We start from the raw sequence: 23,671 nt of genomic DNA, 5'->3' as shown, positions 1-23,671 counted from the left end.
CTTGCTAATCTGCCTGGTATCAATTTGGTTTCTAGATCTAAGCAAAGAGCCCACTTAAGAGCTAAAGGAGGGCCGGGGCCAGGTGCGGTGGCTTACGCCTGTAATCCCAACACCTTGGGAAGCCAAGGCGGGCGGATCACATGAGGCCAGGAGTTTGAAACCAGCCTGGCACACATGGCAAAACCCTGTCTCTACTAAAAAAAATTAAAAAATTAGCCAAGCATGGTTGGTGCGCACTTGTGGTCCCAGCTACTTGGGAGGCTGAGGCAGGAGAATCGCTTGAGCCGGGAGGCGGAGATTGCAGTGAGCCAAGATCACGCCACTGCACTCTAGCCTGGGTGACAGAGTGAGACTCCATCTCCAAAAAAAAAAAAAAAAAAAGCTAAAGGAGGGGTTCAAGGTGATCTCTAGCTCTTGTCAAATCCCCAAATCCAAATTAGTAAGTGATCCCACAGCTTAACCTTCCCTTCTCATAAATCCCATTGGCACACTCCCCCTAATTCTCTATTTAATTCTTTGCTTCCCACAGCGGACTCCAATTTCCCTGAGGGTGGACACCATGTCCGTTCTGTTTCCTTGTCTCCCCAGTGCTGGGCATATACCAGGAAGCTTTCAGTACGTGAATGAATGATTAATGGACTTGAATCAAGCTTTACAATATAAAAGCACTTTCACCATCTCATGTGATCCGTTGAAATAGATAGTTGCGTTTATTTTACAGTTGAGTAAACTGAGATGTGGAAGGTGGAACAACTCACCTAAGTTCACCCCCTAAGCCTCAACCTTAGCAGTGAAATTCACTAAAAGACATTAAACAGAGCCAGGTGTGGTGGCCCTTGACTGTAGTCCCAAGGACTGGGGAGGCTGAGGCGGGAGGATTCCTTGAGCCTCAAGAGTTTGAGTCCAGCCTGGGCAACATAGCAAGACTCCATCTCTTAAAAAAAAAAAGACATCGAACATCAGCCTCCAGCACACTTAGCTTTGAATTGAAGATGATTGAGTTAAATCTGTTTACCAAGGATTCCATATTGTGATGCAGAAAAGTTAAGGAGCTGGAGTAAGTATGTTCTCAAACTGAACTCTGGACTTAGAAGCTGGTTCCACGGTTTTATAAGGGCCACGAGAGGCCATCTAGCCCAAAACAGCTAACTTTCCAAACCGAAACTAGTTCAGAGGGAATCACTGACTCAGGTCAGCTTTTTATTAAGGAAATTAATTTGGTACCGTGGGCTTTAGAAGCCAGGCATATAATATTCAGACAACACTGGATTCAGATCTATGCAGACTAAGGTCAGTAGGCAAGTCCATCTCCTGCAGCTGCAGGGTGCTTGACTCCAATTAAACATCAATACTACATCAGGAGCTCTTATGCCATGACCGCCCCACCCCTCCCAGCCGAGGTGATCACCAGAACCGGCGCAAATCTCTCCACTGTCAGCGCCAGCCAGAGCCCAGGCTCCGCCCCCGGGCCTCCACGGCCCCGTCCCCCGCCCCCCCATCCAGCACCGCCCTTGTTGTCTTGGTGATCTCTGGCTCTCCAGGGTGTCCGGGAGTCTATCTGCTGCAAGCCCCGCCCAGACTCCGGGCCGGCTCTCGTTGCTGTGGTGATCGCCAGTGCAAGCTGGATGCTTGGACGCGCCGCTGTCAGTCCAACGCAGACCCCGCCCACGACGTCGGCGATTCTTGTAGCCCGCCGGTCCCGCGCGGCTCTCGTTGCCATGGTGATCACCGCCGCTGGCTCTAGCGAACCGGGCCGCGCCGAGCCCCAGCTTTCGCAGCCACCGGTGGTGAGTCCGCTCGCCCACTCTGTCCGACCCTCCCGGTCACCCACGCCCGTGCTGGCACATCCCGTGGCCAGGGCCGCGAGGGCACCGCGTCCGCGCCCACTTCCCGCCCTTATAACTTGAAAGTGGCCTAGGGCCCAGGGGCGTCCTCATTTCCGGAGCGCAAACTCTGGGCCAGGCCCGCGCTGGTCGTGGAGGAGAGCCAGGTCAGATGCGGGAGGACAACCGGACTCCGCCAAGGACACCCAAGCGCAACCTGGAGAGGAGCCCGGAGAGAGAAAGGAGACAGAGGGCTGTTGAGGAGGCTGGAAGAGTCAGAGGCCTGGTGAAGTGAGGGCTTTCAGGGAAAAGGCCTAGTTGGCTGAAAGTTAGGGCCCCCAGGCCCACCTAGAGCCTTCATCCTTTGCAGACTAGGAGCAGGAGACCCCTCCCGGCTCTACTTCCACTGCCTGAGCTGTGTCATGCCTCACAGCCCAGTAAGGTAAGCTCAGAGGGGAGCTCCTCCTTGGTAGACACCTGTCAAGGGGAGACCCAGGTCTTCTGACTCCCAGGCAGGGTGGGGCAGGCCTGGTTCCCCCATACCATGCTGCCTGCTGTATGCAGATTGAGAGAAATGGCCTCTGCCCCGTATTCCTGACGGAGAGGGAGGCCTGGATCTGGTTTTATTTATTATTCTTGAGACAAAGTCTTACGCTATCACCCAGGCTGGAGTGCAGTGGCACCTTAACAGTTCATTGCAGCCTTGACCTCCCAGGCTCAAGCATTCCTCCCACCTTCCTCCCAAGTAGCTGTGACTGCAGGCACAGGCCACCACGCCCTGCTATTTTTTTTTTTTTTTTAAGAGACTGAGGTCTCACTGTTGCCCAGGCTGGTCTCAACCTCCTGGGCCCAAGTGATCCTCCCACCTTGGCCTCCCAAAGTGCTGGGATTACAGGCATGAGCCACTGCACCCAGCCTGGATCTGATGAAAAGTTACGTGAAAACTCATGGGTGAGTCCCCAGGTATTTGCACAGCTCCTTAACTGTTTTTCTCCTGGTTGGGTCCACAGGACTCTGGAAGAATGAGGTCCTCCCTGACACCTTTGGGGCCCCCCGTGAGCCGCGACCGTGTCATCGCCACCTTCCCTAAGGTAGAGAGTCATCATGTCTGCAGTGCTCTCCTGGCACTGCAGCCACATCAGCTCTCCCCACTCTACACTCATGCCTGGAAGTAAAGCAGGTGAATCGAGGAGGTCTGTCCATTGCCAGATTTACCTTGAGGAGCTGGGAGACTGGCCATTGACTGCCCAAGGCGGGGTAGCAAGTTGACGGTGACACTGGGCAGCAATGTGGCCTGGAGGTTATAAGGGCTAGGATTTTGCAGCCAGACAGTCCTCTATGTGAGTCCTTCATTCTGATTCTGTCATTAAACTGTGTGGCTTGGCTGGGCGCGGTGGCTCACGCCTGTAATCCCAGCACTTTGGGAGGCCGAGGCAGGTGGAACACGAGGTCAGGAGATCGAGACCATCCTGGCTAACACAGGGAAACCCTGTCTCTACTAAAAAATTTAAAAAAATTAGCTGGGCGCGGAGGCAGGCGCCTGTAGTCCCAGCTACTCGGGCGGCTGAGGCAGGAGAATGGCGTGAACCTGGGAGGCAGAGCTTGCAGTGAGCCGAGATCGCGCCACTGCACTCCAGCCTGGGCCACAGAGCCAGACTCTGTATCAAAAAAAAAAAAAAAAAAAGAAAAACTGTGTGGCTATGGGCAAATTACTCAACCTCTCAGAGCCACTGTTCCATGTTACATGGAGGTAATTCCTCTCATATTGGGTGCCTAGCTCACGGTATGCAGCAGCTCCCCTGCAGTCATGGTTGCTGTTGTTCTCATTATCATCATTATTATCAAAACAGCATTCCAGTTCCGTGACCCCAAATCCAGGGCTCTCTCTCCCCTTGCCATTCTGCCTCTGTTTTCTGCTGCAAACTCACAGCTCTCTTGTGTCTGTATTAAAATCCAATATTAATTGCAGCAGGGAATACAAATTGAGTATAACCTCCATAGGGGGCAGTGGACAATATTTACCAATATGGCAGATGACCCTGCCCTGTGAGATCCAGCCATCCCGTTTCTTTTTTCTTTTTTTTTAGAGACAGGGTCTTGCTCTGTCACCCAGGCTGGAGTGCAATGGTGCCATCATAGTTCAATCCTCTACCTCCTGGGCTGAAGCAATCCTCCTGCCTCAGCCTCCTGAGTAGCTAGGACCACAGGCATGTGCTACCATGCCTGGCTAATTTTTAATTTTTTTAATAGAGACGAAGTCTTGCTATGTTGCCCAGGCTGGTCTTGAACTCCTGGCTTCAAGCAATCCTCCCACCCAGGCCTCTTAAAGCACTGGAATTATAGGTGTGAGCCACTGCAACTGGCCTTGCCATTCCATTTCTAGGAATTTACTTGGCAGATATCCTGGCATGGGTTTACAATGTGCATAAGGATAGGGGTTGGAGCAGTTTTTTTTTGTTTGTTTGTTTGTTTTTTTTTGAGACGGAGTCTCACTCAGTCGCCCAGGCTGGAGTGCAATGGCGCAATCTTGGCTCACTGCAAGCTCCACCTCCCGGGTTCACGCCATTCTCCTGCCTCAGCCTCCCAAGTAGCTGGGACTACAGGCGCCCGCTGCCGCTCCTGGCTAATTTTTTGCATTTTTAGTACAGATGGGGTTTCACTGTGTTAGCCAGGATGGTCTCAATCTCCTGACCTCGTGATCTGCCCTCCTTGGACTCCCAAAGTGCTGGGATTACAGGCGTGAGCCACTTCGCCCGGCCAGGGTTGGAGCAGTTTGTAAGAACAGGAGATCAGATACAACATAAATATCCTCGGAGAGGAGACTGGTTAAACAAGTCATACATCCTGGCACAGACGTGAGGAGGAATGAGGCAACCTTTTCAGGAGCTGACATGCAACGAGAGCCAAAGTAAACCGTTAAGTAAAAATGCAGGGTGTGGAACAGTGTGCAGTAGAGTGTGTGCAGCACACTCCCGTGTGTGAAAACAAGGATAGGGAGAAATGTCTGTTTGTTTATATATGCAGAAAGTATTTCTGGAAGGAGAGATAAGCCCGTACTCTCAGTGATTGCGTCTGTGGCTTAGGACAGGTGCGGAGGGAGAGATCCTCTCCATGGAATGGCCTTTTGCATCTTAGATTCTGTGGCCAGGCTGGTGAGGAGGAGGTGACTCTAGATAGGTCCTGGGTATTTGGCGTATGTGGCCATTCCTCCTTCCCCCTTCTTTACCTTCCTCCCTAAGTTCCTTCTTCACACACCTACAGAGAAAGCCTTTGTGTCTCAGACCCGTAGACAATTCCCCATGGGTTTTCCATCTCAACAGAGGCTCAGGCAATTGTTTTCTCTGCAGAGCTTGACAGTGGTAACTAGGGATGACGGAGACTGGTCTTTCTTGAGTCAAAACGAAGGAAAGTGTGATTGGCATAAAACACTCCAGGTATCATGACATGAAGAACCCGTTGGCAAAGCAGATGGTGAGGATCAGAGTTAAGCAGGGTTGCCTGACATCACACAGCTGTGCCTGGTACCTCTGGGATTTGACCTGGCGGTGTCTGGCTCCAGAGCTCCCTACCCCAGGGAAGCAGTCTAGGGAATCTGTCCTGGTTTCACAGGTGGCATTCTCCCCTCTTGCCCATAATAGTCAGGGATCAAGGCCACTGCTGGCCAAGTTCATCCTGCACCCCAGGGCCCTGAGAAATTCAGAGCCAGGTTGGGCAGGGTCTTCAGACTGCTTGCCAGGCAAGTCCTTCCCTTTACTCTATGTGCCTCAGTTTCCCTGTCTCTGAAATCAGCTCACACTTCTTACCCTGCAGCCTTCATTACCATAGTCTTCCAGTCATCCTGTAATGACCATTGTGTCTGGGCCAGTCCCCAGCTTAAAGCCGTCATGGAAGCTGACAGAAAGAAGCAGCCAGCTTGTTCATGGTAGCTGCCACTCTTCTGCAGAAAAGCAGACTATCGGGCTAAGCTGCTCACCTGCATTATTCAGTTACTCCTCCAAAGACCACATGAAAAGGTGCCATTATGAGCATCCCTGTTTAACTTTTGAGGAAACTGGAGCTCAATAAGGTTCTGTAACTTGCCCTTTGCTAATCTCCTTTCACCATCACTGCTGCCTCAATCACTGAGAGGGCAGATGGGCCAGGCAGAGCCCGAATCGATGGCCAAGACACTGGGGCTGGGGGAGGGGAGCTGTGGATCCAAGCAGCATCCAGAAGGACAGAGCAGGTGGCTGTGACTGTGCAGGGGTGGGGGGCGGGGGGGCGGGACCGTTGCCATACACAGATCACACCAACGGCCTCAACGGTGTCCTTCTCCGCACATCCTTGCCACATTTTGTATTTAGCCTGGGCCAATCCAATGGCAAAAAATAATGGTCATCTTTAATTTGTTTAATCTCATTTTTTTCTAATTACACACCAGGTGAGGGTGGCTGGGGTATATGCAGTTTTTTCTGACCCTGAGGCCCATGCTCTTAAACCACTGCTCAGGTCTGCCTTTCAAGAAATGTGGGCCGGGTGCGGTGGCTCAAGCCTGAATCCCAGCACTTTGGGAGGCCGAGACGGGCGGATCACGAGGTCAGGAGTTCGAGACCATCCTGGCTAACACGGTGAAACCCCGTCTCTACTAAAAAAAAATACAAAAAACTAGCCGGGCGAGGTGGTGGGCGCCTGTAGTCCCGGCTACTCGGGAGGCTGAGGCAGGAGAATGGCGTAAAAACCCGGGAGGCAGAGCTTGCAGTGAGCTGAGATCCGGCCACTGCACTCCACCCTGGGCAACATAGCGAGACTCCGTCTCAAAAAAAAAAAAAAAAAAGAAATGTGGACAACAGAAAGTGCCTTCTAGGACATTTTCCAGGCACATGTATGCATGTTTTTAAAACAAAATGTCATCAGAGATTCATGGAAGGTATGGATTAGAGACAGGGTCTCACTCTCTCACCCAAGCTGGAGTGCAGTGGCATGATCGTAGCTCACTGCAGCCTCTATCTCTTGAGCTGAAGCAATCCTTCCACCTCAGCCTCCTCAGTGTCTAGGACCACAGGCATTCACTCCTGCACCTGGCTAATTGGATCTTGGAGGATCTGGGCACCAAAAGAGCTCCACTCCTTTCCACTTGAGAGGGTTGAGGCCCAGAGCAGACAGAGGCCTGTCACATGCATGCAGCAAGGGGACCACGACCCCAGGTGAGACCCAGATCTCCGAGTCTCTGCCTCGGCTCGCCCCTCTGGACTCACAAGGCCCCAGAGCCTCAAGGCTGAAGAAATAGAGGATACACATGACAGATGGGTCAGGGAAAGCTATTGAGGCTGCCAGCTGTGAGGCCTAGGAAGGAAGGCTGGGAAGACCATCTCCCCTCACTGCTTCGCTACGGGGAAGGAGCTGCAGCTTTGCAGGATGATGTGTCTGTCTGTCTCTTTGCAGTGGTACACGCCAGAAGCCTGTTTGCAGCTCAGGGAGCACTTCCACAGGCAGGTCAGCGCTGCCTGCCAACGCAGAAACACGGGGACTGTCGGGTGAGCCTGCAGGGTGTGGGATGGGGGAGCAGGTGGCAGGAAGGAATGAGTGCATGAATGCACGTGTGAAAGAATGAGCAAGTGAAACACACACACGAGGCTGGCGCAGCCCTGTACAGGCCTGAGGATGACTGGGGTTTTCATCTGGCTTCAGTTAACACACCTGCCACATGGAACAACTTTCCCTCTTCTAAGTCACGCAGGTGATTTTTCGGCCTGAGGTCTTGGCACAAGTCCATTTCCTCTGTCTGAAATGTCTTTCCTAATCCCCTCACTTCCCCTTCCCCTTCCCCTTCAGGTCTCAGCATAAGTGTCAAGTCCTCTAGGAGGCTTCTCTGACCCCCCACTACCCTTGCCCCCAAGCCTGGACTGGGGAGAGTACCCTTCCTGGGTGCTCTTGTGCCCCCAAGAATGTATCTCACAGAATTGCAGGCTGGATTCCTCACTGGACCTAGCCCAAGAGGGCGAGGGCTGTGTCTGCCCTGTTCCTGCCGTGGCAGCACCTGCCACCACCGGCACAGGGATTGTGAAATAGTCATTCCTTCTTTTAACAAATAGGTACAAGGGCCTGCTTTTGCCCCTCTTCCTTAGGAGATCATAGTCTGCTCAGGGAGTTGGCTAAGCTCACAGGGGTCACACAGGTGCGATGAGGCTGCCACAGAGCACAGCTAGAGGTTACCAAACTGCAGAGTGGGTGAGGCAGAGCTGAGATCAGAATGGCCGAAGTGGCCATGGTGGTGGAATGAGAGTAGTGGCATCTGTTGGGGAATGCTGGTGCCATATCAGGTGCTTCACGCAGATGATCTCCCTGACCCCTTATGGCAGCACTGGAGGTGGGGAGACTGAGGATCAGAGGGTACCTGCTGCAAGACCTTGTCAATACCTTTACTCATTCATAGGAGAAATGGAGTCAGAATGAAAGGGCCCTCTGGGAGCAGCGTAGACACAGTCCCTGCTCTCATGGACCTGGCGAGGTGACCTGCAGCCCAGGTCACCAGGTGACACAGTGGTGCCCTCTTGCTGTTTGCAGGCAGAGGAAGTGCCTGTCAGATATTTACCCAGGTTGGTTGCTGTGACCGTTTGCCTCCTTTGGGATGAGCTGCAAAAACTCTTAAGGTGTTGTCAACAGTCCTGGGAAGCTGGAACAATGGTACCTGTAGTCCCAGTTACTCAGGAGGTTGAGGTGGGATGATCATTCAAGCCCAGGAGTTTGAGATTAGCCTGGGCAATACAGCGAGACCCCGTCTCTAAAAAAATAATAAACAGTCCGAGAAACGCCTCTGCACAGAGTGTAGGACACACACAAAGGGTGAGGGTGGCGGCTGTTCTTGGGGAGCAGTGACCCCCAGAGAGCCCAAGAACCTCAGAGCCGATTCGCCTCAAGCCACAGCCCAGATGTATAGAGCCTGAGCCCTGTTCAGGGTGTGCCCTTGGCCTGTCTGACCCTTACGGATACCTCTAAGTGAGCAGGGCATGGTGGTGTCATGGTCAGGGAGTGCCTGCTTGCAAGAGGCCAGAACCCACATGGGCGCACACCCCCAGGGGGTGCATGGGAGGGTGAGGGGCTGCCCGTCCCTTGTGCTGGGGTCTCCCTGCACGTGGACCCTGTGTCTGCACCCTCAGCACAGCTCCCCCACAGCATAGACATGCCCATGGCTACTGGTTGGTTACCAGAGCCGCACTCTGGCCTCCTGCCTCTGCCCCCTCCTCCTGTGACTTGGCCTTTTTTTATGCCCATTCCTAATTCTCAGGATGGGGACTTTGACCAAATGTGGTGAGGGGTGAAGCTCTAGGGGAAGCAGAGTCCCCAGCCTCTCCCATCTCCCCTCTGGGGAGTGTGGAGGGGAACACAGTGTTTCGGCAGGGTGGCCCATCCTGCGTCCAGGAGTGAGGGGTGTCTCACCAGCAGAGAGCTCAGGGAAGGAAGGGGCTGTGAGTGTGAAGACACCCTGGAAGGCATGCCCGAGGGCAACAAGGCCATATTTCTCACAGGCTCAAACTCTCCAAGGTGGTGGTGGTTGGCGATCTCTACGTGGGGAAGACCAGCCTCATTCACAGGTACAAGGCTTCCTCTGCCCCGTCGGCTACCTCCCCCAGCACCAGGTTGTCATACCTTTGCCTGGGTGGCCCAGATAGTATCAACATAGTGGAAACCATGTGGTTTCCAGGAACTGCCAGGCCTCAACCTGCTGGGAGCCAGATAAGAGGGGGTACAAGAAATCGGGGAGATGGCAGGGCTGGGCAGACATTGTGGCATCCCAGGAACCTGGCGCTTGTCAGACTGTCCCCCTGGGGCCAGGGCTCTCCCCTCTACTGCCCTCCCTGCAAATGGCTGCTCAGTTTCGTTCAGTTTCTAACTCGCAGCTTGCCTTCCGAGCTCCTGCAGCCTCCCTTTCCCCACCTTGTCCTTGCTGGCTGCCCTGCCCACCCATGGCCTGTGTGGACCATCACTTCCTGATGGGAAGTGGACCTTATTTGCCTAAAGACCTTCACTGTCACAAGTGAAGCTTCCAGGCACATTTCTGTGAGTACACCCCCTGTGACGACTTCCTTATCCCCCACAGGTTTTGCAAGAATGTTTTTGACCGAGACTACAAGGCCACCATTGGGGTGGACTTTGAAATTGAGCGCTTTGAGATTGCTGGAATTCCCTATAGCCTCCAGATGTAAGTCGCTGTTTCCCCCATGACTCGTGGGCGGCTTCCTAGGGGCACTTGAGAAAGGATTTGGGGAGCTCCTGCACTGTGTCCATGTCAAGGAGGACTGGTCTAGACAAGCAGAGCCTGGGGGTGTTGTGTGACACTCAGCTTCCCAGCTCCCAGAACCCCCAGATGCTCCGTCAGTCCCAAAGTTGTCTCATTTTGGTCACTGACTCTGGGGAAGATGCCCACAGCCTGACCTGCTCACCTGCCCATGACCTCCCCAATCCCCCCCCTGCTCCTCTCGAGGCCCTGGCTCCAGTCCCTCCCTGACCTGGGCCTCCTGTGATCCCACTCACCAGGCCAGCAGAGTGGCCTCCAGCAGGTCGCTTCTGAGCTCTGAGCCTCTGTTCCCACCTGTAAAATGGGGTCAAATCCAGTCCCTGCGTGCCAGGCTTGGGCAAGGAGGGCTGAGATGGAGTCTGCAGCACCACATCCTTCCTCAGGTCTGAGGCACTCGTCTTCCTCCTCACACTGAAGCCTTCACTCCCTCTCCCCTGCCTTGCTTTCCTTCCACTTCTGTCTTTTTTTTTTTTTTGAGATAGAGTCTTGCACTGTTACCCAGGCTGGAGTGCAGTGGCGCAATCTCGGTTCACTGCCACCTCCACTTCAAGCGATTCTCCTGCCTCAGCCTCCCAAATAGGACTACAGGTGTGCACCCCCACACCCAACTAATTTGTTTTTGTATTTTCAGTAGAGACAGGGTTTCATCATGTTGGCTAGGCTGATCTCAAACTCCTGACCTCAAGTGATCCACCCGCTTCAGCCTCCCGAGTATCTGGGATTACAGGTGTGAGCCACCATGCCCGGCCCACTTCTGTTTGTCTTCCTTGCTAGGCCCTGGGAGTCTGACTCGCGATGGCCCCCACTGGCCTCAGCCCTTTCCTCTGCCTTCCTTCTGAGTGGCCCAGGGCTTACCCGCTCCCACCCCAGCTGGGCAGCTTCCCTCTGCCCCAGCACCTGGAGAATGCTGCAGGCCTGCCTGGGCCCGGGCCCTCACCTCTACTCTCCTGTGAGACCCTTCCATGTTCCCCTACATGGCTGGCCCTGCCCCCCATCTCCACTTGCCTGCTGGCATTCACCAAGCTCCTTCCTGGTGCCTGAGTTGGTTCCTCAATCCTCCATGCCCTGCCTGGACTGAGCCTTCAGATCCTATGGATGTCAGCTCATAACTCTGTCAAGATAGTGCCCCCTTCTCTCAGAACTTCCACAGCCCCAGCAAAGCCCTGGAGATGGAGGATAACAAATCTCGCCCAAGGGAGAGTACGGGTCAGTCAAGAGCAAAGGAGGCTGGGAGAACGCAAGGCTGCAGGACTGAGGGATCCAGAGAGCTGAGAAGAGCAAAGGACTGGTAGGGGTAGCCCAGGCGGAGCCGGGAAAGACTGGCTAGGGGCTGGGCTCACCCGTGTGACCACAGGCCATATCTCATTAGAGGGCCCTGAACAAAACAGGGACACTGCCCTGGCTCAGCCTCTCATTGTCTTACATTGAGGCCTTCGCCAGCCTCCCCACAGGCTCATCTCTAGGCCACCACCACCAGCTCCTCCCTCAGAGTCTTCAGATATGAAAGAAAATATGAATGAATTAATGAAAGAATGAAGACCAAACCTTCAGTGTCATGCTGGATCACTTGAAAAAAATTCAGACCATGGCCAGGCATGGTGGCTTATACCTGTAATCCCAGCACTTTGGGAGGCCAAGGCGGTCTGGAGTTTGAGACCAGCCTGACCAACATGGAGAAACCTCATCTCTACTAAAAATACAAAATTAGCCGGGCATAGTGGTCCAACTTGGGAGGCTGAGGCAAGAGAATTGCTTGAACCTGGGAGGTGGAGGTTGCAGTGAGCCAAGATCATGCCATTTTACTCTAGCCTGGGCAACAAGAGCGAAACTCCACCTCAAAAAAAGAAAAAAGAAAAAAATTCAGACCATTGATGTCTTGTTTGTGATTTGTCTACTTTGCAGTTTATTGAGAAAAGTTCAATTTTGATCTGTTGACCTTAAAAAGCAATGAATTGGGGAAGAATTTTCAGACTCAGCCCTGCATAGTGACTCCCTGCTTTGTTCTAAACCAGGGCGGGTAGATCTCACTAGGTGCTCTTTCCCCTCTTCTAGACTGTGCCCATGGCAGACATCATTAATCGATTGTTGTACTCCTTTCCATGGAGCCAGAGCTTAGCTTCTAATTTCTTCTCACTACTGTGCTCCAAAGAGCTGGAGTTAACTGCTGAGATCCACCTGTTGCTCCCCTGTTAGGTATCCCCAACCCCTACTTTGGGACCTGCAGCGTGGAAGGTGAAGCAATGCCCCAGTCACACCCAAGCAAGTGGTAGAGCCACTGCTGGAGGCCCAGCCTGGAGCCCCAGTGCCATTCACAGAGCCTTCTCTACAAGTGGACTGCTACATCTTCAGAGCGAGGCATGTCTTGGGCCATATGTTCCATTTTAATGTCTCATTCAGAAGGGAGTGAGCTGCAACTCCATCCATCCAAGCAGCAGAACAACTAATGCCACACCCTTCTCCACTAGGAATGAGAGAAGTCCACTGGGGGCACCCTAGGAAGGGATCATAAGGAGCTGGGGGTAGGGACAGCTGGCTCACAACAGGCACTTCCTGAAGCCCATGCAGCTGGCAGAGGCCCTTAGGGTCTCCCACCCATGGTCCCATAATCTGTTGGCTCAAGACACTGTGATTGTGTAACCTGACATCATTTCCCTTTCTTTCTCACCCACCTCACAGCTGGGACACAGCTGGGCAGGAGAAGTTCAAGTGCATCGCATCTGCCTACTACCGGGGCGCCCAGGGTGAGCAACATGCCACGTCGGGGCTCTCAACCGCGTGCAGCAGCGGGGTCTCTGCCAGGCTCCACAGTGGGAATCCCAAGTTCTCTGCACAGGCACCTGTTTTCTGTCCTCCGAGACCCACTGAGAAAACCCCCAGGCCACTACTTGGGAACAGGGAAGCTGCCTTCATCCCCAGGCCCTGGCTGACCTTGGCGATCACACCCTTTAAGGACCCTGTGGCAGTGGGTGCTGGCTTTAAGTCTCACCCCAGTTTCAGCTCATAAAGATGCTCAGAGATGAAAGTGCTTTTCCAGAGGCTCAGAGAAGGGCAGCGCTGGACTCCAGGGGCAGGTGGGAGGAGGCTTGTCTTGTCTTAGCAGAGGGGGCTGGGCCAGGGAGGAGGAGTGAAAGGGGGACCTCGGGAGGACTGGCAGGTCCCACGTGGGGGCCAGCAGAGCTGGGTGCCCACCACTTCCATGGCCAAGGGCAGCCAGGTGGTGCTGGGCAGGGCTCACCGTCAGCAGGGGGCGGCAGCATAAGCTCCTATCGCCTACCCCACCTTCCCAGGAAGAAGACAGAAATGGATTTCAGTGGGAGATGTGAGAGAACCTCAAAAGTATCCAAAACCAGACTCAAATTATAAGGCACCGTTATGTCTACTCGGTAGTGGTGAAAAAGTTACAACATTTTATTTTAGACTTAAAAGAAGCAAAAATAGGAACAAACCATGCAGCCCTCAGCTATGGGTTGGAGCTCCAGCTCTGCCCTGGCCGCATGGCCTCCTGCGCCCTTTGCCTCTTCGGGCCTCTCTTCTCAACAGGATGCTTCTCCCCTGGGAATAAGAGGTGCGAGGCGCCTGGCCCACCTCTACACATGGCAGCCTGGCTGCTGTCATCCCTATCCTGTTTTCCCCTTCCTTTCTCTTCCCACCTGCCTTGGAAGGGGTGTGGGTCTCCCTGAAGCCTTAAGCCAAGGTGCAGAGGAAGCCCCTGTCCGGCCCTGGTCACACCCCCGGGGGCAGTAGAGAGCATTTGCCTGTAATGTCCTCCACATGGGGGTCCCCTCAGGACCCCAACAGGACTGGGGTGCAGCCAGTGATGAGAGGAGCTGAGGGCCCGGGCTGCATCTGCCGGTTTTCTGCCCAGCTGGTTCCCCGGAAGTTGTTTCGCTAAAGTGGGTTGTTGCAAACCATCACTGCTGTAGCTGCCACTGGTTGAAAGTTGGCCCTGTATCGGGCCCTGGACTAACAGCTTTTTAAAATGGCTGCTCTCGTTTAATCCTCACAGCAACCCTGAGAGCTAGAGGTCTCATCCTCACCGTTTTACAGATGGGGAAACTGAGGCTCTCAGCAGTTAAGGCCCTCACCTGAGCTCCCTTCGCCATAAGTGGCAGAGGGTGTCTGATGCTAAAGCCCATGCGCTCACTCCATGCCCACCTTGTCCTGCCTCCCTGGATCCCACACTGAGGCTGGGCTGCCGGGTGCAGGCTGGAGGGTCCTGGTGGGGGACAGCCATGGGGTATCTCCTCCTCAGCCTCCACTGTAGGAGGTTCCAGTGCTGAGTGCCTGGGGGGCTGCCCTGGCTGTTACTTGGGAGCTGGGCACCTCTTGGGGAGCCCCCTTGCCCGCCTCACCTGGCACTGATTGGCTGTTGGCTTTTTCCGGGTGTCCAGTGATCATCACGGCCTTTGACCTCACTGACGTGCAGACCCTGGAGCACACCAGGTAAGTCTGGGCTCTGTGGCCCCTGCAGTCTCCCTGGGCTCAGGAAGCTGCCTGGAAGGGCTCCCAGAGCCCGGCCAGTGGACCCTGACCCCATGGTGGGTGTGAGTGACTGGGCCCCTTGTCAGAACCAGCTGCCCACGGGCCACTTACTGTCCAGCTGCCTTTAACCCTAGAGATTTGTCCCCATTTATTCTGGAGGGGTCAGCACATGAGTGTGAGCTCAGCACAGCCGCCCCAGGCGCGTGCTCAGAGGGGCCCCAGCCTGCTTCAATACTCTGCCTTTGCTGTGTTGCAAGTCCTGATACTTTTTGAATGAGGTGCCTCACATGTTCAGTTCACTCTGGGCCCTGAAAACTGTATCGCCAGTCTTTGAAGGGACGTGAATTTGGCACTTGCAGTCTCGAGAAGAGAGAATTGGCAATGTGACCCATTCAAGAGGCCATCTACTTCTGCTGGGAATTGGCCAGCTACTGGAGCAAAGCCCTCTCGCCTTACCTTGGTCTGGGGCATTCGCACCCAGCATCTTCCAAACCCGGTGAGGGAGGCGGGGGTGACCATTCTAGTTGATAAACGTGCAGGACTCACGCAAGGTCTCACTGGGAGAGGCCAGAGGGGGGCCAGGAGGGGTCTTCACCACCTCCAGCCAGGGCTCTGGTATTCCCACCCCTTTGGGTCCAGCTAAGGCCCTTCCGGCTGGAGGTGCAGCATCCTCTCAGCCAGTGTGGGCCAGGAAGCCCTCCTTGTCCCTCCCAGCCCAGCACCCCAGCCCTGGGGAGGTCCCAAGTGTGCTCTCTGCCCCTTGTTTGGGGTGGGAGGATGGGTGAATCTCTCAGCCTCTCCCCCTTGCACTCCAGGCAGTGGCTGGAAGATGCTCTGAGGGAGAACGAGGCAGGCTCCTGCTTCATCTTCCTCGTGGGAACCAAGAAGGACCTTCTGGTGAGCAGAGTGGCACTGGAGGTCTGGGTGGCCCTTGGGAAAATGCCTTCCCTTTCAGCCCTCATTGGAGGAGCCATGGCGGGGGAGGGAGGCGGCACTGTGGGAAGCAGGCAGCGGCCTATCCCCCGGGGCCTCCCTGCAAGAGAGCCCGGGACGCTGGGTCAACAAGGGCTGTTTCTCTCAGTCAGGAGCGGCATGTGAGCAGGTCGAAGCAGAGGCCGTGCACCTGGCCAAGGAGATGCAGGCCGAGTACTGGTCGGTGTCGGCCAAGACCGGTGAGTGGGCCGGGGCTGTCAGCATGGTGGGGCAGAGCCCGGCTCTCGGGCCAGTCCCATGGGGCCTGCCATGCAGCATTTCCCTCTGCAGCCAGCCGTCTGTTCCCTCTGTGGCCCTGTGCACACTGGCATCACAGCCCTGCTGTGCTGGTGCCTGGCAGCGTCTTTCATTGCCTAAGAGGAGCTGCCTCATCTCTAGAAGGAGGCTGGGAGGCCTGCCCCACAGATGGGGGAATAGTGACTCCAACCCTGTGTCTTGCCGTGCTGGCCCGTTCTCCAAGGCAACCCCATAACTACTCATGAGGCAGGTTCCATTTTATGCCTGTGAAGTAACTTCCAGGGTCACAGGGTGGCAGGACCAGGACCCAAACACACTCTCACCTGTAACCACTGCACTGTCCTGCCTCCGGCCCTGAAATGCCAGGCATGTGACATCATCTGGCATAGAGAAGGGCCCAGTGACAGGGGCTCCACACCTTCCAGTATCACTGTGGCTCACAGACCCCAGCTCTCACTGAACGCACTGCCCACCGGGTCTATCCCTGGCCATACTGGGCCCCCAGCCCAAGGCAAGATGCCCAGCATCTTTGAACCTCCATCTCCTCATCTGGGAAGCAGGTGATGCCATCCATCTCCCTTTTTTGTGAAAAAACTTTTTAAATTACAAAAGCCATGTGTATTTACTGAGGAAAACAGAAAATCCAAAGACACAAAGAGCAGATGGAAAACACAGGTTGTTGGGGGATGAAATGAAGTCATACATAGGGCCTGGCACATAATAGGCCCCCAAGGCTCTGGGGACTCAGGAATTGGGCCCAGTAGTCTTTACCCTGTGTAAGAGGGGACAGCAGATATCTAGTCAGAGACTGGGTTGAGCACTGAGGGTTGGCATCACAAGTAGAAGCACCACTTCCCGTCCAACACAAACAACTGGCAGTATCTTCCACTGCTCCTTCCTGACAGTGAGAACTGCTCTGTGAGACCCTCCCTCCTTTATCAGAGTAACAGTAAGTTCACCAACAGCTCACTATGGGCAAAGCAGAACTGCCCTGTGCGGTTGTGCAGGTTGCTGGCTGCACAAGGGCAGTGTGCATGTTAAGGGCTGGAAACTGGCCTGCTCTCTGATGGGCAGCCACCTCTACCTGGAGGAGGATGCATAAAGGCTCCGTGTGGGGGCTGACAGCAATTCAATCCTCACAGCCCCACCGGACAGGTATGGAAAGTGACAGGAGGGCAGGCATATGTCTGTCCTGAGTTCCACATGTTCCAACACCTGGGCCATATTAGCATCTGATTGGAAGAGGAGATGCTGGGAAGCAAAGACTCATAAGTTTGAGGGAGTGGCCCAAGCAGGCAGTGGGGTGGGAGTGGGGAGGCTGGAGCCAGGTGGGAAGCCAGGCCAGTGGGCCCTGCCCCGGCATTGTGCTGTCCATGTGACTGGGTGGGGCTGTGCCCTCCTGTGATCACTGTTACTGTCAGGGTGCTCTAGAAAGGGCTATGTGCCAACCTGAAGGTGGGCTGGCCTGGCTTTCACACCCAGATGCATTAAGGGGCAAGGACAAACACTGATGAGGTCCTGGCTGTCTTGTGAGCCCACAGGCGAGAATGTGAAGGCATTCTTCAGCCGTGTAGCCGCCCTGGCATTCGAGCAGTCGGTGCTGCAGGACCTGGAGAGGCGGAGCAGTGCCCGGCTCCAGGTCGGCGATGGAGAACTAATCCGTGCGTATAGATGTGGCTAGGTTGGGCTGGGGAGCAGACTGGAGGCCTAAAATCCACATGCACCATCCTCCTGTCACCCGAGACCCTCCCATTTTCTGAACTTGTGGCCCTCTCCTATCCCTTGACTCTCCTCTCAGGGTGTCATTGCAGCCTTGGGCCTGTAGCCTCCCTGATCCCACCTGCCAGGTGAGAGCCTGTCCCTAGCCCTCCCTCGTCTCCTGACACATGGACCTCATGGGCATCCATTTGGTTCTCATGGCCCGGGCTGGGCATCCCAGGCCCTGCAGATGTGTCCTGGCCCCGGCTTTCCCAGTCTGCAACTTTGCCCACTCTGTTCCAGTGCCTGGAATGCCCCTCAGCCTCTTGTCCTGTGTCAAGTCATTCAGGCCTTGAACAACAGGGCCAGGAGCTTCAGCTCACAGCTCTGACTCTCAGGGCCGGCATCCCCTGCCCAGTGTCAGCTACAGGATTCTTGGTTGATGCTAAATTACTTCTCACCTCCTTATAGGAATGGAAGGGAGTCCACCTGAGACCCAGGAAAGCAAGAGGCCCTCCAGCCTGGGCTGCTGCTAGCTGGGGCCTGCGTGGAAGGCCTCTGCTCCCTGCACGCACACGGACGGGAACTTCCGTGACTGGAGCGGAGACTGGAGCCCGAGCTCTGCAGTGGGTCTGCCCTCAAGCTGTAGTTCCAGTCCCTCCACCCATCCACTGCACTCAGCCCCAGGGCACAGTCACTTCTCTGTTGCAGGTTGGGCGCTAGAAAAGGCCCCCGCTGGCTGCCTGGGAGCCCCACACCACCAGGCCAGTGCAGGCACTGTGGTGGTCCCCTGAAAGGCCAGTCCATTGGCAGGGTCATCAGTCACCTTTGGCCTCAAGAGGCGTCAGAGCTGCAAACTCCTGCACTGGTCTATATCCCTCGGCCATGGCCCACACCAGCAGTCAATCCTGCACTCTTTCCCAGTGATCTTGGATGTGTCCCCAGGATCCATCACAGTGTTCCAGGCAATGTGGACTTGTCAAAGTCAGCACCTGAGGGAGAGGCCACCTGCCATTCCCCCTGGGAGTTTTCTTTTGTCAGCAGGACTTACAGTTCTGGGTGTCAGAGCTTCAGGCCTCACTGTCCTTCTGCCCCGGATGCTCAAGGTTCCTGGGAAGACCAGCACCTCTGGAGGACAATGGACAAAGTCTCTTAGACCTTTTCTGGCTGAAGGGTTGTCTCTGGCACCTCTGAGATCCCTAGGTCCTGCCCTCCTGGTCAGTGGGCCAGGATGTGCAGAACAACCACTCAGGCCTTTCTGGCCCACCTGGACAGTGCATTTACGTGTGTGCTGCGGGAGGAAGGCTGCACAGCTGCCCTAGGGTAACTCACTCTGCAGCCCTTGAACGTGGCACTGCCCACCTCTAGCACTCAAACTGGGCCTATGCCCACTGCTGCCTCTCCATCCCTCTCTCATTGGCCTGCACATCTCTTAGGACCTTTGTAATGGTGTCCATGCATCTTTGGAGGACTTCAGAGGCCCTGCCGAGTCCAGCATGTTCCCGTCTCCGACACGGCCTCCCCCTGCACACGCAGAGCAGGCGGAAATACTCAACACCTTGCCCAGCGTCTCTGCCCAGTATGCTTGTCCACGGAATCTTCTCACAGCTATGAACCAGCCCCACCGCCCCATGCTCCTGTTGCCTGGCTATGCCCACTCATCCCACCCACCCCGTGCTGTTGCTTCCCGTAGATGGTGAGCACCTTGCGGGCAGGCTTCTGATCAGTGCCATTCTCCTAGGGCCTGGCACACTGCAGCTGCCCTGTAAATGTTCAGCTCAGCAATTGCCAAATACCAGTTAGGGAAGAACACTGGCATCTTTTTCTGTTCATTCTCCCTTGGACATATTTTTTGCACATTTTTATATAAATGACTTTTTTTTTTTTTGAGATGGAGTTTTGCCCTTGTTGCCCAGGCTGGAGTGCAATGGTGCAATCTTGGCTCATTGCAACCTCTGCCTCCTGGGTTCAAGTGATTCTCCTGCCTTAGCCTCCCATGTAGCTGGGATGACAGGCATGTGCCACCACGCCCGGCTAATTTTGTATTTTTAGTAGAGATGGAGTTTCACTATGTTGGTCAGGCTGCTCTCAAACTCCTGACCTCAGGTGATCCGCCCGCCTCAGCTTCCCAAAGTGGTGGGATTACAGGTGTGAGCCACCATGCCTGGCCATAAATAACTTTTATTTATTTATTTTTATTTTATTTGCTTTTCTTGAGACAGAGTCTCGCTCTGTCGCCCAGGCTGGAGTGCAGTGGCGCCATCTCAGCTCACTGCAAGCTCTGCCTCCCGGGTTCACGCCATTCTCCTGCCTCAGCATCCTGAGTAGCTGGGACTACAGGTGCCGGCCACCACGCCCGGCTAATTTTTTATATTTTTAGTAGAGACGGGGTTTCACTGTGTTATCCAGGATGGTCTCGATCTCTTGACCTTGTGATCCACCCACCTCGGCCTCCCAAAGTGCTGGGATTACAGGCGTGAGCCACCTTGCCCAGCCTCCATAAATGACTTTTAAAGGGGTTGTATGTTTAGTGTGAACAAAGACAGTACAAAGCATATAAAATACAAAGTGGAAGCCCCCCACCATGTTGGCTGCACCCCTGAAGTAAGCTCTGCTAACAGTCGGGACAATTGCTTCTGAACTCTGCGCCTTTGCCTGCACAGCCAGTGTTGATGGCTTGTTTGTTGTTTTTACCAGAGTGACCTCCTTCTGGACATACTCACTGGCAGCCTGCCTTCCTAGGGAGCTGGCGCTGAGCCCTCTCCCTGTTGGCACACGAAGAGCCTCCTTCCTGTAGCAGCGCCCAGTTTTCCTTCATGTGGGCGGATCGCAGTTCATTTGACCCTTCCCATTCGCAGGCCATCCGGCTTGTGTCCAGCTTTTAGCTCTTACCGATGGTGCTGCAATGGCCATCTTGTAGTTATAGCTTCGCATACTCAGGAAGGCCTCTGGACTGTGGCCCCCAGCCTCGTCCACTAAGTGCAGCCTGTGGTCGGGCAGACAGCACTGGGGTCCATTAGGAAGACCAGGTTCACTGGGCATAAGCTTCACAGGACAGGAGAACCTGGCCATGGTGGACTGTCGTTCTCCACAGCTCCCTTCCCTTGCCCCTCAGGCCTCCAGGATGTGTTTACGGGGGGCACAGGGGGTGGTGTCCAGCTGTTGCCAGCTTCTGAGCTAGAGCTGCACTGCCTCACATACATTATGTAAATGGTCCTTGATTAAATCCTCCTATTACCTCCGGCAATGTGCCAACTGATTCCCGCGCATGCTGACTGACAGCTGTGGCTTCTCCAACTTTGATAGTTGGCCTGGGAGGACAGAAGAATAAGGTTGCCAGGGAAACGCAAGGGGCTCAGTTGTCCCCCCACCCCAAGTTGATGCAGCATCTTCTCGGTCAGAATCACTTCAGAGTGGTTTGCGTACCCTCACTTTGATGATTTAATGAAGACATTTCCTTCATTCCCAGCATCGGGCAGTAAGTTTCCTGGACAGAGGCACTTTCTGTTGGTCTGGTCCTGCGGGCCCAGGCAAGCAGCCCCCTGCAGCCAAGGCACAGCAAGTGACCACGGTGACTACATCCAAGTGCTGCTGAAATGCCTTTTCCCTCCTCCCTGTTTCCCCGGACCCTTCCCTGTTCTCTGTCCGTCTGTGTGTCCTTCCATTCATCTGTCTCTTCTGCTGGACACATTTACCTGAGGCAGGTCCTCTCCTGTCACTTCCTGGCTTCCCAGGGCTAGGTCCCAGGGTGCTCTCGCTCTGGCACTCGAGGCTCCTCACCACCCGCACACCCCACCCCCACAGGCCGGTGCTCCAGTTTCATCCCTGGTCACAATGCAGTCTTTGCAGATGCCAGGCCCCTCTTCTGTGCCCAACAGCTGGGACACCCCTACTCCCAGAGGCATTTGTGGACACCCCCACTGCTCTCGCAGCACTTGATACCTTGAGTGTGACTGGTCACATCTGGGCTTTCTCCCCCACCCATCTGTGGAACCCCAAGGACCAGGACAGTGACCTCATCACCTCTACTGTCTCCCCTCGCACCTCCGGGAGGAAGGGCCCACAGTAGGTGCTCAATAGATGTGTAAAGAAGGCAGGGAGGCAAGGAGGTTGCTCAAACAAGACCATGCTCCCAGCAGACAGATTACACTCTGAGCCAAGATGCCACCACACGAACCTTAGACCTGCCTGGGGAACATTCCTGTGCTTGGCTCTCCTTGGTGGCCAGGGACAGCTGTGCCTCATCCCTCACTTGCAAACCCCAGTCCTGTCTGACCCAGAGACCCTCACAGGGCATCAGCCAGTGAAGGCGGTTTGGGGCCGGAGGATATGTTCTGATATTGCAAAGAGCTTGGTAGGAGCCAGCCACAGCAAGTTTCAGGGCAGAACTGAACAGGTCTTGCTCATGCCACTAGAGAGGCTCTGGGCACAGGAAATAATTGGACTTGGGGCAGAAAAACGTTTGCGCTATTTACTACTACGTCACTCCAAAACTTCATTGCTTAAAGCAACAAGCATTTATTATTTCTCATGATTCTACGATTTGACCAGCTATTCTTCTGCTCCCTGCTTGGTGGCTGGGCCACTAAGATGACTTTCCCAGAGTCCAAAATGGCCTCCCTCATATGGCTGGCAGGTGGTGTGGCCCAGCATGAATGTTTGGCAGGGCCTTGCCACATGGCAGCTTGGGCTTCCTCACAGCATGGTGACTGGTTTCTAAGGACTGTTTCCAGGCCGGGCGCAGTGGGTCACGCCTGTAATCCCAGCACTTTGGGAGGCCCAAGGCAGGCGGATCGCAAGGTCAGGAGACAGAGACCATCCTAGTTAACATGGTGAAACCCTGTCTGTACTAAAAATACAAAAAATTAGCCAGGCATGGTGGCGGGCGACTGTAGTCCCAGCAGCTACTTGGGAGGCTGAGGCAGGAGAATCGCTTGAACCCCGGAGGCAGAGGTTGCAGTGAGCCGAGATGGCGCCACTGCACTCCAGCCTGGGCAACAGAGTGAAACTCAATCTAAAAAAAAAGGCTGGGCATGGTGGCTCATGCCTGTAATCCCAGCACTTTGGAGGCCGAGGCAGGTGGATCATGAGGTCAGGAGATCAACACCATCCTGGCTAACACGGTGAAATCTCGTCTCTACTAAAAAAATTAGGTGGGCACCTGTAGTCCCAGCTACTCAGGAGACTGAGGCAGGAGAATGGCGTGAACCCGGGAGGCAGAGGTTGCAGTGAGTCAAGATCGCACCACTGCACTCCAGCCTGGGCGACACAGCAAGACTCCGTCTTAAAAAAAAAAAAAAAAAAAAAAAAAGGAGTGTTTCCAGGGACAAGCCCCAATGTACATGTGCTTATAAAGCCTGTGTTTGCATCACACTTACTATAATGGGGCATTTTGGCCAAATGTCCAAAGCCCAGAGTCAGTGTGGGAGGGGACTTCATAAGGGTGTGAAGAACTGGAGGTCTGATGCATTGGGGGCCAATATAGGGAACTAAGGGAGACAGTGAGAAGATGAAGGGCCGTATCCCAATGTCTGCTCCGTTTTTGTCCTGAGGCAAGGCAAGGGCTTTCTCCCTATGCAACAGCTCCTTACCCTGACCTTTGCCAGTGAACTCAATGTAGAGGTGCTTCCTCAAGGAAGTCTGCTTCGGCCTCTCCAGTTGGGTCAGGTTGCCCTTGATCCCTATCCCGGTCTCTTGAGGCATCCTGATTTACAATTCTCTTACCAACCTGGTGGCCTTGGTGGCCTGCCTTGTGCACTGCTGCGTCCCCAGCACCAGTAAGCCTCGGAATGAGTGCATGGCTGGTCTCACAGTGCAGCCTCACACAATGTTGTTAACAATTGGTGCTCTCTCTACACCTTGGCTCCCAAGAGGGAGAGGCCAGAGCCCAGGTCACCCCGGACCCCGGCAGGCACCACCACCCACCACCCACTCGAACCCACTTGCAGTGGAAATTCTGACCCAGTGTTCCCCAAAGCAGAAGTCATCCAGGAGCGGGGTGCCTCCTGGGGGAGTAGCAAGAGCCCCATTTATGGAGCATGCTCTTTGTGCCAGCCCTGTGTGCAGTGAGTTGCTCTGGAAGCTTGTTTAATCGCGGCAATGCTGTGGGCTCATTACCACCCCCGCCCTGTCCCCACCTAACAGGTGGGGAGACCGAGGTGCA

At 54.7% G+C, this 23,671-nt stretch overlaps 1 protein-coding gene across 6 annotated transcripts; it reads left to right on the top strand.

Annotated features, from left to right (window-relative positions):
* Positions 1–1,513: 1,513 nt before the first annotated feature.
* Positions 1,514–20,755, top strand: RAB36 (RAB36, member RAS oncogene family). 6 transcript variants are annotated; one of them, XM_065522434.2, is made up of 11 exons: positions 1,713–1,787; positions 2,834–2,914; positions 7,245–7,336; positions 9,329–9,394; positions 9,901–10,002; positions 12,775–12,839; positions 14,490–14,541; positions 15,396–15,477; positions 15,662–15,752; positions 17,352–17,449; positions 17,980–20,755. In XM_065522434.2, exons 1-11 carry the CDS (start codon positions 1,719–1,721, stop codon positions 18,229–18,231), a joined length of 1,050 nt encoding a protein of 349 aa, XP_065378506.1. In that variant the 5' UTR covers positions 1,713–1,718; the 3' UTR covers positions 18,232–20,755. The 6 variants fall into 6 exon arrangements, with proteins under 6 accessions (XP_073860379.1, XP_073860380.1, XP_065378506.1 ...); XM_065522435.2 differs by having other exon boundaries at positions 17,352–17,471; XM_045364432.3 differs by having other exon boundaries at positions 1,713–2,265.
* Positions 20,756–23,671: the final 2,916 nt, after the last annotated feature.

Source organism: Macaca fascicularis, chromosome 10 (assembly GCF_037993035.2).
Source record: "Macaca fascicularis isolate 582-1 chromosome 10, T2T-MFA8v1.1".
Lineage (NCBI taxonomy): Eukaryota > Metazoa > Chordata > Mammalia > Primates > Cercopithecidae > Macaca > Macaca fascicularis.
The sequence above is the reverse complement of the archived record's forward strand: the minus strand, read 5'-3'. Positions and strand labels throughout refer to the sequence as shown.

Bases quoted from the DNA above. Each gene is read 5' to 3' on its own strand.
- RAB36 (XM_074004278.1), top strand. From the start codon at position 1,626: ATGCTTGGACGCGCCGCTGTCAGTCCAACGCAGACCCCGCCCACGACG. The intron at 9,395-9,900 runs GTACAAGGCTTC...TATCCCCCACAG, and splicing joins AAGACCAGCCTCATTCACAG to GTTTTGCAAGAATGTTTTTG. The intron at 10,003-12,774 runs GTAAGTCGCTGT...CCCACCTCACAG, and splicing joins ATTCCCTATAGCCTCCAGAT to CTGGGACACAGCTGGGCAGG.